The following is a 15,647-nucleotide window of genomic DNA, read 5'->3' on the forward strand; positions in this document are numbered from 1 at the left end:
ATATATAACTGTTTAATCTTCCTAACATAACAATGGATGTAAGGTTCGAAATAATCATATTTTTCAAGCACATACTTTGTTTCCATGTTGGTCTGTATTTACTTCCACATGCCTCATAAAAGCAGGATATTGTTACTGCAATTGGCGCCAGCCCAAAGGGTGTTCATATCATGGGGCTAGAAGTCGTTTTTGTTCAGCTGTGTGACAACTGAATTAAAACGGAAGGTAGCTCCATTGTAAGTACCATTAATTTCTGGTCTTGAACAATTCTTGAAATGTAAGTTCTTTAATAATCTTGATTTATAGAACTTTGGAGACCTGTAAATATTTATTTCAGAAAGCAAGTACGTACTGAGGCGACATCACTCAGGGAACCCTTTTCCATTCATCTGCTCTGTATAATACCAATCTCCATTTGTCGGTTTCAAAGACAACAATTGGGACTAAGTTTTTGATTTTTTTTTACAAGGCTCTACTGTGGATTAAATAATATAATTTGTTTGAATGACTCTTGCTAACCCTACTGGTACTTTGGTTCATTCACTAATGCTAGTTAGCAAATGCACCAGTTATTAAATATTTCCCTGAACATCTTGCCTTCTATTGGCACAGCATACTTGTTATTGTTAAGATTTTTGAAATAAAGCCTACTTTTGACGGAATTTTATTTAAAACATATTAGAAATGCACATAGGATAACTGCTTAAACAGATATATTCCCTCTTATTTCCAGCATAATGACGGTTTCTTCAGTCCCAGTTATATCTTTAGCATCTAGTTAGAAACCACATAGAAATATTTTCTATTGTATTAGTAGGAATCTGGCATTGTACCTGATTTAACATTCCTTCACACATAAGCCACACTTTCATGCAGGTTTTTGTAGCCTGCAAACATGGGGTGTGAATTATGTTCTGATGTAGGCTACACAACCTTTTATGGAAATTCAATTCACTGCTCCAGATGTATATCACACAATGCTCATAACTGCTTATAATCCAGCACATAATCATATCAGCAGCCCTATTCCCAAATTGTCTCTTACAATTTGTACCCTCTCATCTCTACCTAGCCTACTTTGGAGCCATAATTTAAATAGTTTTTTCCTCCAATTGTCTTGCTTCCTCTCCTGAAGGCACCAAAATGTTGGAGTACATTTCTATAGGTGTCAGGCACCCTCTGGTACCACACCTAGATGGTTATTCTTTTTGCAAAGCTGAGATAGCAAGTGCCAGCAGGTAATTCAATCACAGGAACATCATTATTTGTTTGATTATCTTTATACAGAACTTTCCCTCAGGAAATCAAATGAGCAGAGCACAATCTATGATAGGCTAGATTGTACATGGTAGAAGAAAAAGCTGCATTTATATAGCATCTTTCCAGTCAACGGGATGTCCCAAAGTACTTCACAGCCAGCAAATTACTTTTGAAGTGTAGTCATTGTTGTTTTGTAGTCAAATAATTAGTACACAGCGAGGTCCCATGAACAGTAATGAGATAAATGGCTATCTGATTTGTTTTGGTGGTGTTGGTTACGGGATAAATATTTGACAGGACGACTCCCCTGCTCTTTTTCAAATAGTACCATAGGATCTCTTCCATCCACCTGAACAGGCAGATGGGCCCCAGTTTAACGCCTGATCTTAATGGCACTTGCAACAATGCGGCACTTCCTCAGTACTACACTGATGCGTTAGCCTAAATTATGTACTCAAATCGCTGGAGTTGTGCTTAAACCCACAAACTTCTGACTGAGGTGAGAGTGCTACCACTTAGCCAAGCAGACACAGGTATGTGGAGGAAGCAACTTGATGGGCCAAGTGGCTTTTCCTTGTTCCATGTTTTTTTATGTTCTAATCAAATCAGAGCCTGATACTATCCTCAACAGATATCCAGCAGGGGTCACTGGATAACGATCAGGAATGGGAATGTTTAAACAATTTCCACTAACCAAATTTAGTAATCCAGGCTGGGGCAGCATATTTTCTTCTAGGTGGCATAGTACATATTTATAATAATTTAATTACATAATATTTGTTACTAATCTTAAAAAAGAAGATTTCCTCCTTCCTCAGGCAAACATTTGCCTGAGGAAGGAGGAAATCTCCGAAAGCTTGTGAATTTAAAATAAAATTGCTGGACTATAACTTGGTGTTGTAAAATTGTTTACAATTAAAAAAGAAAGGGTAAGTAAAGATTAATGCAGTTTGTATATGTTAATAAATGCAGTGGCTTTCTAAAGTAATATATGGTAATGTGACAAAACATTACAGTAAATTGGCACTCTGGTTATTTTTTTCTTACAGAGAAAGGATTTATAAATTCGTCAATTATAAATAAAGTCCATACCTTTGGTGAAGAGGAAAACTTTTGCTTTGAAGCCAGACTATATGCATATCCACTTGTAAGATGCCAATGGTATTTTTCCCAAAAGGTTTTCCCCTGTGGACTTACGAATTTATCTGGAAACAGGTACAGGTTTTTGAATTTACTGGATGGTTTACAAAAACGTATTACTTTTTGCAAAAGAGTACGTTTCAAGGGGAGTTTATTACAATAGTCATACTGTCTGTCTGTTGTGTTCTGCCCTAAGGCAGGTCCTAACTCAAGTCTCACAGATGAGATTCTTGGGCCACTTGGTAGAGAAGAGTAGCTGAGGTGGTTTCCTGTTGTCTTTCTCAAGGTTTTAATTTTCAGAATTCCTTCATCCTAGGTGGACAGCAACCAAGGCTAAAGAGCCCCACCTACCCTTTACAATATATACCCATACCCATCATAAACAAGTACTTGGGCTTGACATCAACCCAGTATTTAGAGACCATATTCTAGTCTCCACTTACAGGGCTGTCCAGTGCGGGGCTTAAACCCTTCACCTTCTGACTCAGAGAGGCAGGAATATTACCACTAAGACAAAGGCCATCACATTTGTATTGCAGCAAAGTTATATTACTTAAGATAAAAATTGGCGCATTAGGAATCAGGCATGTTAACACAGAACTAGTTGATCCTACGCGTATACCAGATCCAACCTTAGAATTCCAAGGTACCAATTCACATCCCATTTCCTCCAATAATACAGAATTTCGAATGTAACCATTAATCTGATCTAACTCAAGCATGTATCCTCATGTATCCAGTTTGTTAAGTTCCTCACATTAAATATCATCAGTCCACAGCCTGTGGTCACCTAGGGACAGCAGCACATTTCAAACACGATGCCAAATATTTGTTTTCATTACATTTTCTGTTGCTCTTGTTTAGATTGATTCACTGAAAGAACCATTTAATGAGCTGTAGTACAAAGAGTTATCAACTGAGTATTTGAATCTAAGTTTAGATACAAGTGTAATCATCTATACCTAGAATTTTTAAGCACCTATTTATAGGGTTGCCAAAATTTGACTGGAATTCCCTGTTAACTTTTGTATCCAATTTTAAAAAAAGCCTTTTAATATAATTTTTTGGAAATCTCTAAAAATACTTTGAGAAATTGACATGGTGTAGAAAATTAAAGCGTTTACAGCTATATGAAAAAATGTAGGTATTGTAAAAGGCATTTCTCTGTGTTGTATATATTTACGTTATTTGTAACTTCTGTTTATTTATTGCTGCACTCATGCCCACTGGAGTAAGATGTGCTGTTGACTTTATTCCAGAAAGGAAGTGTAAGTTAGAGTATCTTTAAAAAAAACCTGAAACATATATATTTCAAGGAAAATATTATTTTTGTGATTTTTAAAATATGTTGACTAGGTGCTTCAAAGGGGAAAATGTTCCATTTCTCAGGGTGACATATTAGCCAAGGATATTAAGGGAAATGGAACCAAGGCGGGTAGATGGAGTTAAGATACAGATAAGCCATGATCCAATTGAATAGCAGAACAGGCTCGAGAGTGCTGTATAACCTACTCCTGTTCCTATGTTCCTAAGTTGCAATGACATCCCTTGCTTTGCCACGATGAGCAAAAAACTTCACCATTTTGTTTTTTTGAGGTAAAAAATAGAAAAATCTCTGCCAGTGTCTTTGGCACAATTACACACTTAACTGCCAAAAATGGGAAACACCCAATAGATATCCTGTTTAAAAGTAAATATATCCAGTTCAGATTTACACAAACTTACTGGAGATAACAAATATCTGATTTGGTACAGATAAGCACAGTACTAAATGCATGAGTGCATCCACCACAACTGAGATCTCCAGTTAAATAACCTCAACAATTATCTTTACTAAGCACTTTATATTCCACTTAATGTACATAAAATGTCACGGGCTGGGCGATTTTAACCCTATCCGCCCAGTGGAAACCGGTCAGATGGGCAATTAAAATACCCCAGGTTACCTACTTACCGGGAAGCCCCCAGGATCCTGTCGTTTCCGATCTTAACAGATGCTTCTGGACAGGCAGCTAAGCCTCCCACCCAAAGCTGGTGGGGTCCTAATTCATATATGCTAATCAGGGTCCGATCGCGTCATCAGGCCCTGATAGCGACTTTAACTTCGACCTGAGTGGGGAAGCCACTGCGGATTTCTCGGAATATGAAGGCCAGCATGAAGAGCATCAGGAAGCTGAAGAGGCTGTTCAGGTAAGTTTATTTTTTTACTTTCCTCTGTGGGGCCAGGAGGAGCAGAAGTGCTCTGCTAAGCCCCACATAAAAGTTTAGGTGGTCTCTGCCTTGGACTCCCCCCACCTCTCCCCCTTCTCTGCCCTGGAACTTCCTTCCCCACACTTACCTGTGTGCTGGTGGGCAGCTCTTGGCTTCCCGATTTTCTGGAAGCCAACAGCTGCCTCCAGGCGAGAAGTGGACCAGTTATTGAGGCCCCACGGTTAAAATCCCCTCCAAGGTCTCAGAGGTTAGTTTTTGATATTGTTAACCATTGTCTAGTTGCATAAACAGGAATTTGAATAATTAGCACAAAAATGTTGATGACTAATTTAAAGGTAAACCTTTTAATAAACTGGCATTGCATGTAGTGCAGTGGTGCGGAGCATCAGATGCACTGCACCAAGGTGTGCCAGAACACAGGTTGATATCAGCACATGAGTGCAAAAGACAAGGCTGAAGCATTTGCAACCATCTTCAGCCAGAAGTGCCGAGTGGATGATCCATCTCGGCCTCCTCCTGATATCCCCACCTTCACAGAAGCCAGTCTTCAGCCAATTCGATTCACTCCACATGATATCAAGAAACGGCTGAGTGCACTGGATACAGCTAAGGCTATCGGCCCCGACAACATCCCAGCTGTAGTGCTGAAGACTTGTGCTCCAGAACTAGCTGCGCCTCTAGCCAAGCTGTTCCAGTACAGCTACGACACTGGCATCTACCCGACAATGTGGAAAATTGCCCAGGTATGTCCTGTCCACAAAAAGCAGGACAAATCCAATCCGGCCAATTACCGCCCCATCAGTCTGCTCTCAATCATCAGCAAAGCGATGGAAGGTGTCGTCGACAGTGCTATCAAGCGGCACTTACTCACCAATAACCTGCTCACCGATGCTCAGTTTGGGTTCCGCCAGGACCACTCCGCTCCAGACCTTATTACAGCCTTGGTCCAAACATGGACAAAAGAGCTGAATTCCAGAGATGAGGTGAGAGTGACATCAAGGCAGCATTTGACCGAGTGTGGCACCAAGGAGCCCTAGTAAAATTGAAGTCAATGGGAATCGGGGGAAAACTCTCCAGTGGCTGGAGTCATACCTAGCACAAAGGAAGATGGTAGTGGTTGTTGGAGGCCAATCATCTCAGCCCCAGGACATTGCTGCAGGAGTTCCTCAGGGCAGTGTCCTAGGCCCAACCATCTTCAGCTGCTTCATCAATGACCTTTCCTCCATCATAAGGTCAGAAACGGTAATGTGCGCTGATGATTGCACAGTGTTCAGTTCTATTTGCAACCCCTCAAATAATGAAGCAGTCCGAGCCCGCATGCAGCAAGACCTGGATAACATCCAGGCTTGGGGTCATAAGTGGCAAGTAACCTTCGCGCCAGACAAGTGCGAGGCAATGACCATCTCCAATAAGAGAGAGTCTAACCACCTCCCCTTGACATTCAACAGCATTACCATCACCGAATCCCCCATCATCAACATCCTGGGAGTCACCATTGACCAGAAACTTAACTGGATCAGCCATATAAATACTGTGGCTACAAGAGCAGGTCAGAGGCTGGGTATTCTGCGGCGAGTGACTCACCTCCTGACTCCCCAAAGCCTTTCTACCATCTACAAGGCACACTCTCCACTTGCCTGTATGAGTGCAACTCCAACAACACTCAAGAAGCTCGACACCATCCAGGACAAAGCAGCCCGCTTGTTTCTGCAGTGTGTTCCATCCACAGGATGCACTGCAGCAACTTGCCAAGGTTTCTTCGACAGCACCACCCAAACCCGCGACCTCTACCACCTAGAAGGACAAGAGCAGCAGGCACATGGGAACAACACCACCTGCACGTTCCCCTCCAAGTCACACACCATCCCAACTTGGAAATATATTGCGGTTCCTTCATCGTCGCTGGGTCAAAGTCCTGGAACTCCCTTCTTAACAGCACTGTGGGAGAACCTTCACCACACGGACTGCAGCAGTTCAAGAAGGCGGCTCACCACCACCTTCTCGAGGGCAATTAGGGATGCGCAATAAATGCTGGCCTCGCCAGCGACACCCACATCCCATGAAAGAATAAAGAAAAAGTTCTGGACACTCAAATGCATCATCAGGAAAAGATATAGAACGGAGATCAGATGCTTTACGAGAGGGAGTGAGTCATCCCAGGCCATTGTCATTAAGCATCCAGTTACAGAGTGGCTTTGACAGAGACCTGGCAGCAGATCATTTGTTTGCCCGGTTATGGTATGTGCCATAGGGAGTCTTAGGACAAAAGAGGACGAGAGAATATAAAATAACTTGCAAAGCACAATACTGTACAAAATTCAGGGTTGGTTTTAAGACCATCATAAGTGATGCAGAAGAAAACAGAATTTCTAAAATGTTCCTTGTAAGATCAAAGAAACTCTCACACCAATTTCAATTCAAGAATTTAATTTGGTATGTAACGAAATTTCTAATTTGCTTTAACTGTTTTAATTGAAGATTTTTTCTGCTAAGGATATGCTGCTTGTATATTACATAATATTCTCATTCTTTTTACTGCTTCCTAGTTTTTCTGCATCATTTTGTGATCATGGACATAAACCAGGAATCTACGAGTTCTTTGCAGAAAATGAGGAGGCACAATTTCAGACATGTTTCACTTTATATATAAAGAGTAAGTCAAAATTACAGAGTTAAGTGCATAAACTTTGTTATTAAAATGCCAGGTGTATATTTAATTTGAATTTACTTCTCACATTGAGCAGAAAAATGGTACAGTTCATTACCTAATCTTCATAAAAATTATGCAACATGGAATTAGAGTGTCGAAGACCTAAACGGAAAATGAACTCCAGAACACAGAATTCTCCTCTTGAACCTACCAAACTGTATCAGTTTCTTTGGCGTAAAATGTGCATTTGTCCACTCAAAGTTTATACCTAAGAAATTGCCAAGTCTTTGTGCATCCGTTCTCGGGCGTGATCAAATTTCTAGGTTAATGACTTTATTTACATTCAATAGGCCATTTTTTATGTTGTTTCCCTTCTAAACAACCTGTTCATACATTGTAATTAGGAAACTATCATATCTGTGTTCAACTAGTAGAAATATGCAGAACAGCAATTATATCTGTGAAACTGATTTCTTTATTACTATAGTAGTTCGGTGAACCTGATGACCTCTGCATATGGTCACAAAAGGGACTATCTACTAAATTTGTAAACTGCACTTTCTACAGCAAAACCAGCTCTAGAGCTTTCATCGACAAAAAATCATATTTCGTGCATGACTGAAAGCTATCCTTTAGCCAGAGTGACTTGGACAAAATGCAATGGAAAACCGTAAGTAAAAGAAACAGGAAACAAGATGCCACTATTAAAATAATAGAGCGAAATTTCTCCCATTGACAGTGAAGAAGTTACGGCCCCATTTACTTTCTATTAACTGTCCACAATGATAAAAGGGCTTTTTATCTGACTTCGCCTTCCACAATCACAATCATAGATTTGGGAACACAAGTGTATGCACAGCCTTTCCCCCCCACCTCCAATGTGTATTTATGTGTAAGTGCGTGTAACTGATGTCAATCCTATTAATGAGACAATCCAAATGTTGTAATTTTATGCAATTTGGATACTGCCATAGCCATTAATGTAAAGTGTATACAAGATGTGAGACACTCCCAGTGGATAATTGTCTGCTCACTAACTTTTCATTTTGGAATAAAGTAACTGACAACATTTTAAATAAGAGTCAGTGGTTGGGCTCCTACATCAATATAAACAGGACCCCCATTTGTCCAACAAGTAAGTTTTGGGCAACCAGTGCACACCATTTCAAGCACACACAATTTAGAATCAGGTCCTCTCAAACCCGAGCCGGCCAAGCAAAATTCCTATGGTCATTTGGAGCAGAGAGGACTATCAAGGATATGACGTAAACCTGTCACCACTTGTATTGCCTATGTGCATCATTGCACTGCAAGGCCATGGATGGTAACAGTACACTGAGGTACTACATGGACAACCAAAAGCTAAAATTTGTGTGTGTCTGTATATATTTCTGTGCCCCAGGGGAATTTCATTCTGTCTGATTACAATTGCTCATAAGCGAGTCCACTGTACTTTTGTTTTCATGAAAAAATGGTTAGAATTGCAGAATATGATCCTTAAAACAGTGATAAAAATCATAGAACCATGTGATAAAAATAGAATTTGAATATTCAGTCACTGTAAACCATGTTCCTGATCATACAGAATTTCAGTCCCTTTGTATGTCAAGAATACTGATTGTTATTTTCATGAAAAAAAATTAAATCTCTAAATCATCAGTAAAAGTCCCTGGGGAATCCTTGAGAGAATTTTAACTGACTTTTTAAAAAATTCTCCAAACTTTATGATTTCCTGAAATCCAGAAGCTTCAGAACAACTCTCAGGCTATTTTGAAGTCAAGGACTTCTCACTGTTGCCAATTGACCCACTTGACAATGCACTCCAGAGTGATACTCCTCGTCAGTGATGCCATGAAGCAGTTTAGCAGGAAGGGAGACCTGACCAGAGTCAGTAAGAAATTTGACATTTTTAAAGAACATTCATCAAAAACTTCCTGAGTTTCATATTTCCTTCTATAAAACAGGAGAGTACTTTGAACAAAAAGTACTTTCCCTAGATTTTCCTTACCCTTCAAGAAATGCAGTATATGGGTTCTGAGTCACACTACTCATTATCTCCTTTGGACACCAAACTGGTTTGAGTCTGATGACAAAGACTGTGAATAAGACTGATGAGAAGAGATCATCTGGTCCATGAAGCCATCCCCTTTCAGACACTGCAGCCTTGTGTACTATTGACCTCTTCTCCCCCTTTAGATCCCTCCCCCTCACTCAATCACGCAGTCATCTATAAGAGGCAAAAACACGGAGAAATTTTTTTTTAGCCAATTTAGGGGAAAACTCTGGGAAACTCTTCTCTAACCTCTTAAGCTCCGGGAAACTAAATAATTCATGAGTCTCTCTTTGGTAATCCGTTCCAGAGGGTGATGACTCTCTGTGAACAGAAATACTGCCCAGCATCTAACCTGACTTTTTGCTTATGTATCTTATAATCATATTCTCTAGTTTTTTGTATCCTTATTCATCTTAAATAGCCTATCTAACTAAATAAAACCTATTTTCTTCATTATTTTAAAAACCTTAATCATATCCCTTCTAAGCCTGCATTTCTCTATTGAAAGTAGTCCCAACTCCTGGTGCCTATCTTGATAGCTAAAAGCCCTAAAACCGGCTTTCATTTTGCTTGCCCTCTTCTGAACCATCCTCAGAGCCTCGATATCCCCTGCCACATATGTGGACTAAACTGGACACAATACTCCAAATGAGGGCATATGAAAGACTTGTACACTCTGAATATAGTATTCTTAGTTTCATATTGTACTGTGCAATCAATACAACCCAAAAAATTATTTGCTTTTCCAATAGCCTTGTCACACTGCTTGTGGTCTTCCAGCACTCTGGGGTAAATGTTTCCTGGTGCAGCAGCCTAATCAATCCCGAGTGCCTTAATTCTAGCCAAGAATATTTCTGCATTTACCTCTATGGAATCTACTTTAGGAACACCCCTATCCGACACCATTGACATCTTCACGTCATTTTCAATAGTAAAAATATATGCAAAGTATCTATTTAGCACTTCAGCCATATGTTGGTCCTCAACCTAACCTGCCTGGCAAAGGACTTAAGCAGTCCATAAACACATTAGGGGTAAAATTCAGCTTCTGTTGGGTAGCAAAATGGGTGGCAGCATATCAGCCGCCCGTTATGCACCTCACCTGTTTTAACACGCCTGTTTTTCCTTTCCATTGAAGTCATAACATAACTTTAAAAAAAGTGTCTATTGTCACTACAACCATCCACAATCCTTTTTCTTAGCATTCTTTATAGTGGCTTTAGTTATTCTCAACTCTATCGTGTACTTGGCCCTACTCTCTTGATGGTTCGTTGCTTTACCTCTGGTGGAATATTCCTTTTTTGGGTTAATTGCTTTACGAACCTGCCTGTTAAACTACTTGGGTTTCATTTTACCACATACCCATTTTTTTAATCTGAGAAACATACATGATTCCCCCATCCATAAGTATAGATTTAAAGTCCAGGCTGAATCAGAGGTTTGGGGTTTATATCCTGTACAAAATGAACTTGGGTTTTTTCCGAATATACTGATACTCTTCTGTATTGTAAACAAGATACTGGAAATGGATGACATAATTTTTCTGAATATTCTTACAATTATGAAAATTATCTTGATCCTGTTTTTTAATTAATGGGCGAAGCAAACAATTGCGAAAGGATCATTGTAATGAGACCAAATATTGAAGAACAATTTTCAGAATAAAGTCAGCTATAATGATCATTATTTGTTGCCAATAAGAATCTCAGAAATGGTTTAGAATCTAACTTTTGCAGCACGATTCTTCTAATTTTGGCTAATTTTATTTAAATTCTCAGGACTTTTAACACAAGGCCAAAGCAAACAAAATAAAATTGGGAGTTTTCAAGAATAAATATTTGATTAGATGACTTCTGTCCACTGCACTCAAATGATCTGTGAAGAAGATAGGACAAAGTGATTAAACTATTTGATACACATAAGATTGAGTAATGTAGATCTTCAACATGGCCTTTTTTATTGTTGTATTTAAGCTGCATTGAAGGAAAAAATACCACTCAAGGCATTCAGACTGAGGTGTCAGATGGAAAAGAATTTGGGACCAAAAGTGTAATCAGTGTACTGGACACAAGCAACATGGCGGGTGGGTTTTTCATAAAGTGCTGTGCGAAGAATGTCGTTGACTCAATTTGCAAGACAAGTTATCTTCCAGAGAAAGGTAATGTCAAGGTTATATTTCCTTCCAAAACAAAAAGTTGCTAATCCCTTTTTCATAAAGATATTTTGAAATAATTATGATGCAGTGGTAAGGAGAACATGTTCTATGGAATTTCAAAACCTGATGAGACAAATAGTTACAAAATAATGTTTGGCCAATATTTTTTTTCCTCATTTTTTTTTCTCTTTTCTCCTGAATATTATGGCTGGAAATTCATCCATGCAGTGCCCGTTTTTAGGGTCCTACTCGGACTACTAAGGCCCCAATAGGGCGGACAATATAACGTCCAAGTTCACCCTCAAATGTGCTGCATTCCTGTGTGCTGTATTTTAATACAGCTGTTAATCAGTATAAACAGGTTAAGACCTGTGTAAAAATAGTGTGCACAGATAGGTAGTACAAGTGGGTTAAGCACTCATACGTGAAATTTGTACTCCCTAACCCAAGGACATTGGGGCCAATTTTATGGACCCCGACCCCTGCACTACAGCCCCCTAGCTAAATAAACAGAGACCAGGGATGGCACGTACATCTGTGTGGTTCAGTATCATACCACATACCTACTGACTCATTGGAGAGCCCCTTCTTAATTTATTTACAAGTCCATGACTGAATTATGTAAATCACATCAAAACGCATGGGCACATGCTATTGCCATGAAAAAAATGACACATGGGGCTTTTTCCTTCCAAAACAAAAAGTTGCTAATCCCTTTTTCATAAAGATAACACATATTTAAAAAGAATACAGAATCAGGTTTCATGAATTATCCCAAAATTTAACATTAAATGGAGCTTGGCACAAAAGTTTTTTTTTCATATTTTATGTTGGTGATGGCTACCTCCCCAAGCATACCTTTACTAACAGATAACGGCTCTGTGGAATAGCGATTTTGTTGATCAGCGTGCAGGGAAGGCTTTGTGAATGAGAATGTCGATCCATCCTATGTTACAAGAGTGACTACATATCAAAAGTGCTTCATTGGCCTTAAAGCGCTGTGTTTGTGAAAGGCACTGTATATATGCAAGTTCTTCCTTTCTTCTTTCCTTCCTTTCTTTCTTTCTTTCTTTCTTTCGAGGAGTAGGAGGTGTAGGGAACTTATCTCACCTGGCTCTTCCTGAGTTTTCATGCTTAGAGTCAGAGAAGGGCTATGTCTGTGCAGGACATAGCAAATATATTTTGTCTATTTATAGTGTGGTTGCTGTTCTTTACATTAAATAATGTAACTTTATTCTTTGACGTTTTCATTTGTTGGAGTGTCATTGGGGACCACCTGCTGGGTTACTGAGGATGAGTGTGCTCTTGACATTAGAGATTCAGCTTCGGCAGTGTCTGTGTGAGGGTTCTGTTTGTTGCAAGCACAGCCTGGCCCATTGTGGACAGCAAGCCCCAGAGGTGTCTCTTGGACAGTGAGAGAGTGACAGTTGAGTCTGACCAGGATAGTCCTGGCTGAAAATAACATTCCATATAACCTTAGCTCAGCTCACTGTCATTGTAAGGTTAATCTTTATAAAAAGGTACATGGAAAATAGAAAATTTACGAACAGCCTACATCATGTAATGTTCCAGAGGAGAGCTCATTATCCCTTTCTGTTTCAAATGAGTGGGTTCAGTGAGCTAAGGATTTTGTAGAAGTCTTGGCCAGACTTTCCCCTCCTCATCCATTTGTTGGGCTGGTTAATACTCCTTATTAGCCCCCATGGATAGCTTTCTATGGTATGGCAGTCTGAGGTGTGCCATATTGCTCATACTATTCGGGGCCCTGTGTGAGCCATTTGGTCTTTGTGTGTACTGTATATACTTGTTTCCCCTGAAATATTACCCATTGAGTGATTACACACTGTTGTAGTGTAACAGTTGCACCTTTCTTTGTGTGTAAGTGTCCTGTGTGCAACCTTATTCATACACACATCAGATTCTATATTGGACCAATTATTTGATTGTATGGGGGCTTAGGTGCTTGTTGCCTACTGGATGGCCAGTGGTTGTTGGTACTCTCAGGTCTATGCCAGGTGAAGGCTGCCAGGATGTGGCTGTGTCAGTAGTTGGTTGCTGGGGCTGAGGGTGCTGACCTGTATAGTTGAGACTGAGCCTTGGGTGTGGTAATTGTCCAGCTCCCTGCTTGGACCATTCTGGGGAGCAGTTCCTCAGAGGTCAGAAAATATCGGGTCATCTGATTTTCCTTCTCCATGCATGCTCCACCCACTGGGGTATCAGGCGTTGAGCGGTCTAACCAGTGGTCATTAACTGGACTGCTGCAGGTTGCTCACAAAACAGACCAGGTAAGTTTTTTTTAAAAAAGATCTTTGTGCTTGCTTTTGTTGTTGCCAACTATGTTGTTGCCATGGTTGGAGTAGGGAGGCAGGGATGGGACAAAGTTCTTAGATTAAAAGGAAATTATTAGGTTTAGAATAGTTGTGGAAAAGGACAAGGAACAATCAAATGTGAAAAATACTTAACTGGAGGAGGGCTAATTTCAGTGAGTTAAAAAGAGATCTTGCTCAGGTGGATTGGAATCAAAAATTGGCAGGCAAAACAATAATTGAACAATGGGAGGCCTTCAAGGAGGAATGGTTTAGATACAGAGCAGACACATCCCTACAGGAGGAGGAGGGGGGAGAGGAAGGGCATCCAAAGCTACAGCTCCCTGGATGACTAAAGATACAGAGATTAAAATGAAACAGAAAAAGGAGGCTTATGACAAATGTAAGGTTCATAATACAGTAGAGAACCAAGCTGAATACAGAAAGTACAGAGGAGATCTAAAAAGGGGAATTAAAGGGGCAAAGAGAGAGTATGAGAATATATTTGCAGTTAACATTAAAGGGAACCCAAAGGTCTTTTATAAACATATCAATAGTAAAAGGGTGGGACCGATCAGGGACAAAAAATGGAGATTGTCTTGTGGAAGCAGAGGGCATGGCTGAGGTACTAAGTATTTTGCATCCGTCTTCACTAGAGAAGAGGATGCTGCCTTGTAGCAGTAAAGGAGGAGATAGTAGCGATATTGGATAGGATAAAAATAAAGAGGAGGCACTTAAAAGATTGGTAGTACTCAAAGTAGAAAAGTCACCCGGTCCAGATGGGATGCATCCTAGGAATGTGAGGGTGGAAATTGTGGAGGCTCTGGCCAAAATCTTCCAATCCTCCTTAGATATGGGGACGGTGCCGGTGGACTGGAAGATCGCAAATGTTACACCTCTGTTCAAAAAAGGGGAGAGGGATAAAACCGGCAATTACAGGCCAGTCAGCCTAACGTTGGTGGTGGGGAAACTTTTAGAGGCAATAATCCGGGACATAATTAATTGGCACTTGGAAAAGAATGGGGCGGTAAATTAAAGTCAGCACAAATTTTTGAAGGAAAATAGTGTTTGACCAACTTGTTGAGTTCTTTGAAGTAACAGAGAGGGCTGATGAGGGTAGTGTGGTTGATGTTGTGTATAGGACTTTCAAAAGGCATTTGATAAAGTATCACATAATAGACTTGTTAGCAAAATTAAAGCCAATGGGATTAAAGGGACAGTGGCAATGTGGATACAAAATTGGCAAAGGACAGAAAGCAAAGAGTAGTAGTGAATGGTTCTTTTTCAGATTGGAGGGAAGTATACAGTGGTGTTCCCCAGGGGTCAGTATTAGGACCAATGCTCTTTTTTGATTAATGACCTAGACTTGGGTATAGAGGGTATAATTTCAAAGTTTGCAGATGACACGAAAATCGGAAATGTAGTAAACAATGTGGAGGATTGTAACAGACTTCAGGAGGACATAAACAGAGTGGTGAAATGGGCAGACACAAGGCACATGAAATTTAACATGGAGAAGTGTGAAGTGATACATTTTGGTAGGAAGAATGAGAAGAGGCAATATAAACCACATGATTCAATTTAAAGAGGGTACAGGAACAGAGAGACCTGGGGGTGCACATACACAAATCTTTGACGGTGGCGGGATAAGTTGAGAAGGCTGTTTAATAAAGCATATGGGATCCTGGGCTTTATTAATAGAGGCATAGAGTACTCATGAAAGGAAATTATGCTACACCTTTAGAAAACACTGGTTAGGCCTCAGCTGGCGTATTGTGTTCAATTCTGGGCATTACACTTTAGAAAGGATGTCAAGGCCTTAGAGAGGGTGCAGAAGACATTGACTAGAATGGTACTAGGAATGAGGACTTC

The 15,647-nt window shown here is 40.0% G+C and overlaps 1 protein-coding gene across 1 annotated transcript in view; it reads left to right on the top strand.

Annotated features, from left to right (window-relative positions):
- The window catches only part of flt3 (fms related receptor tyrosine kinase 3), an 88,747-nt gene that overhangs the window by 42,774 nt on the left and 30,326 nt on the right, over positions 1–15,647 (top strand). The window contains exons 10-13 of the mRNA XM_067985519.1: positions 2,310–2,475; positions 7,158–7,264; positions 7,829–7,931; positions 11,288–11,472. Of these exons, the coding sequence (XP_067841620.1) occupies positions 2,310–2,475; positions 7,158–7,264; positions 7,829–7,931; positions 11,288–11,472 (561 nt within the window). The remainder of the gene's footprint in view (positions 1–2,309; positions 2,476–7,157; positions 7,265–7,828; positions 7,932–11,287; positions 11,473–15,647) is intronic.

This window comes from Heptranchias perlo, chromosome 6 (assembly GCF_035084215.1).
Source record: "Heptranchias perlo isolate sHepPer1 chromosome 6, sHepPer1.hap1, whole genome shotgun sequence".
Classification (NCBI taxonomy): domain Eukaryota; kingdom Metazoa; phylum Chordata; class Chondrichthyes; order Hexanchiformes; family Hexanchidae; genus Heptranchias; species Heptranchias perlo.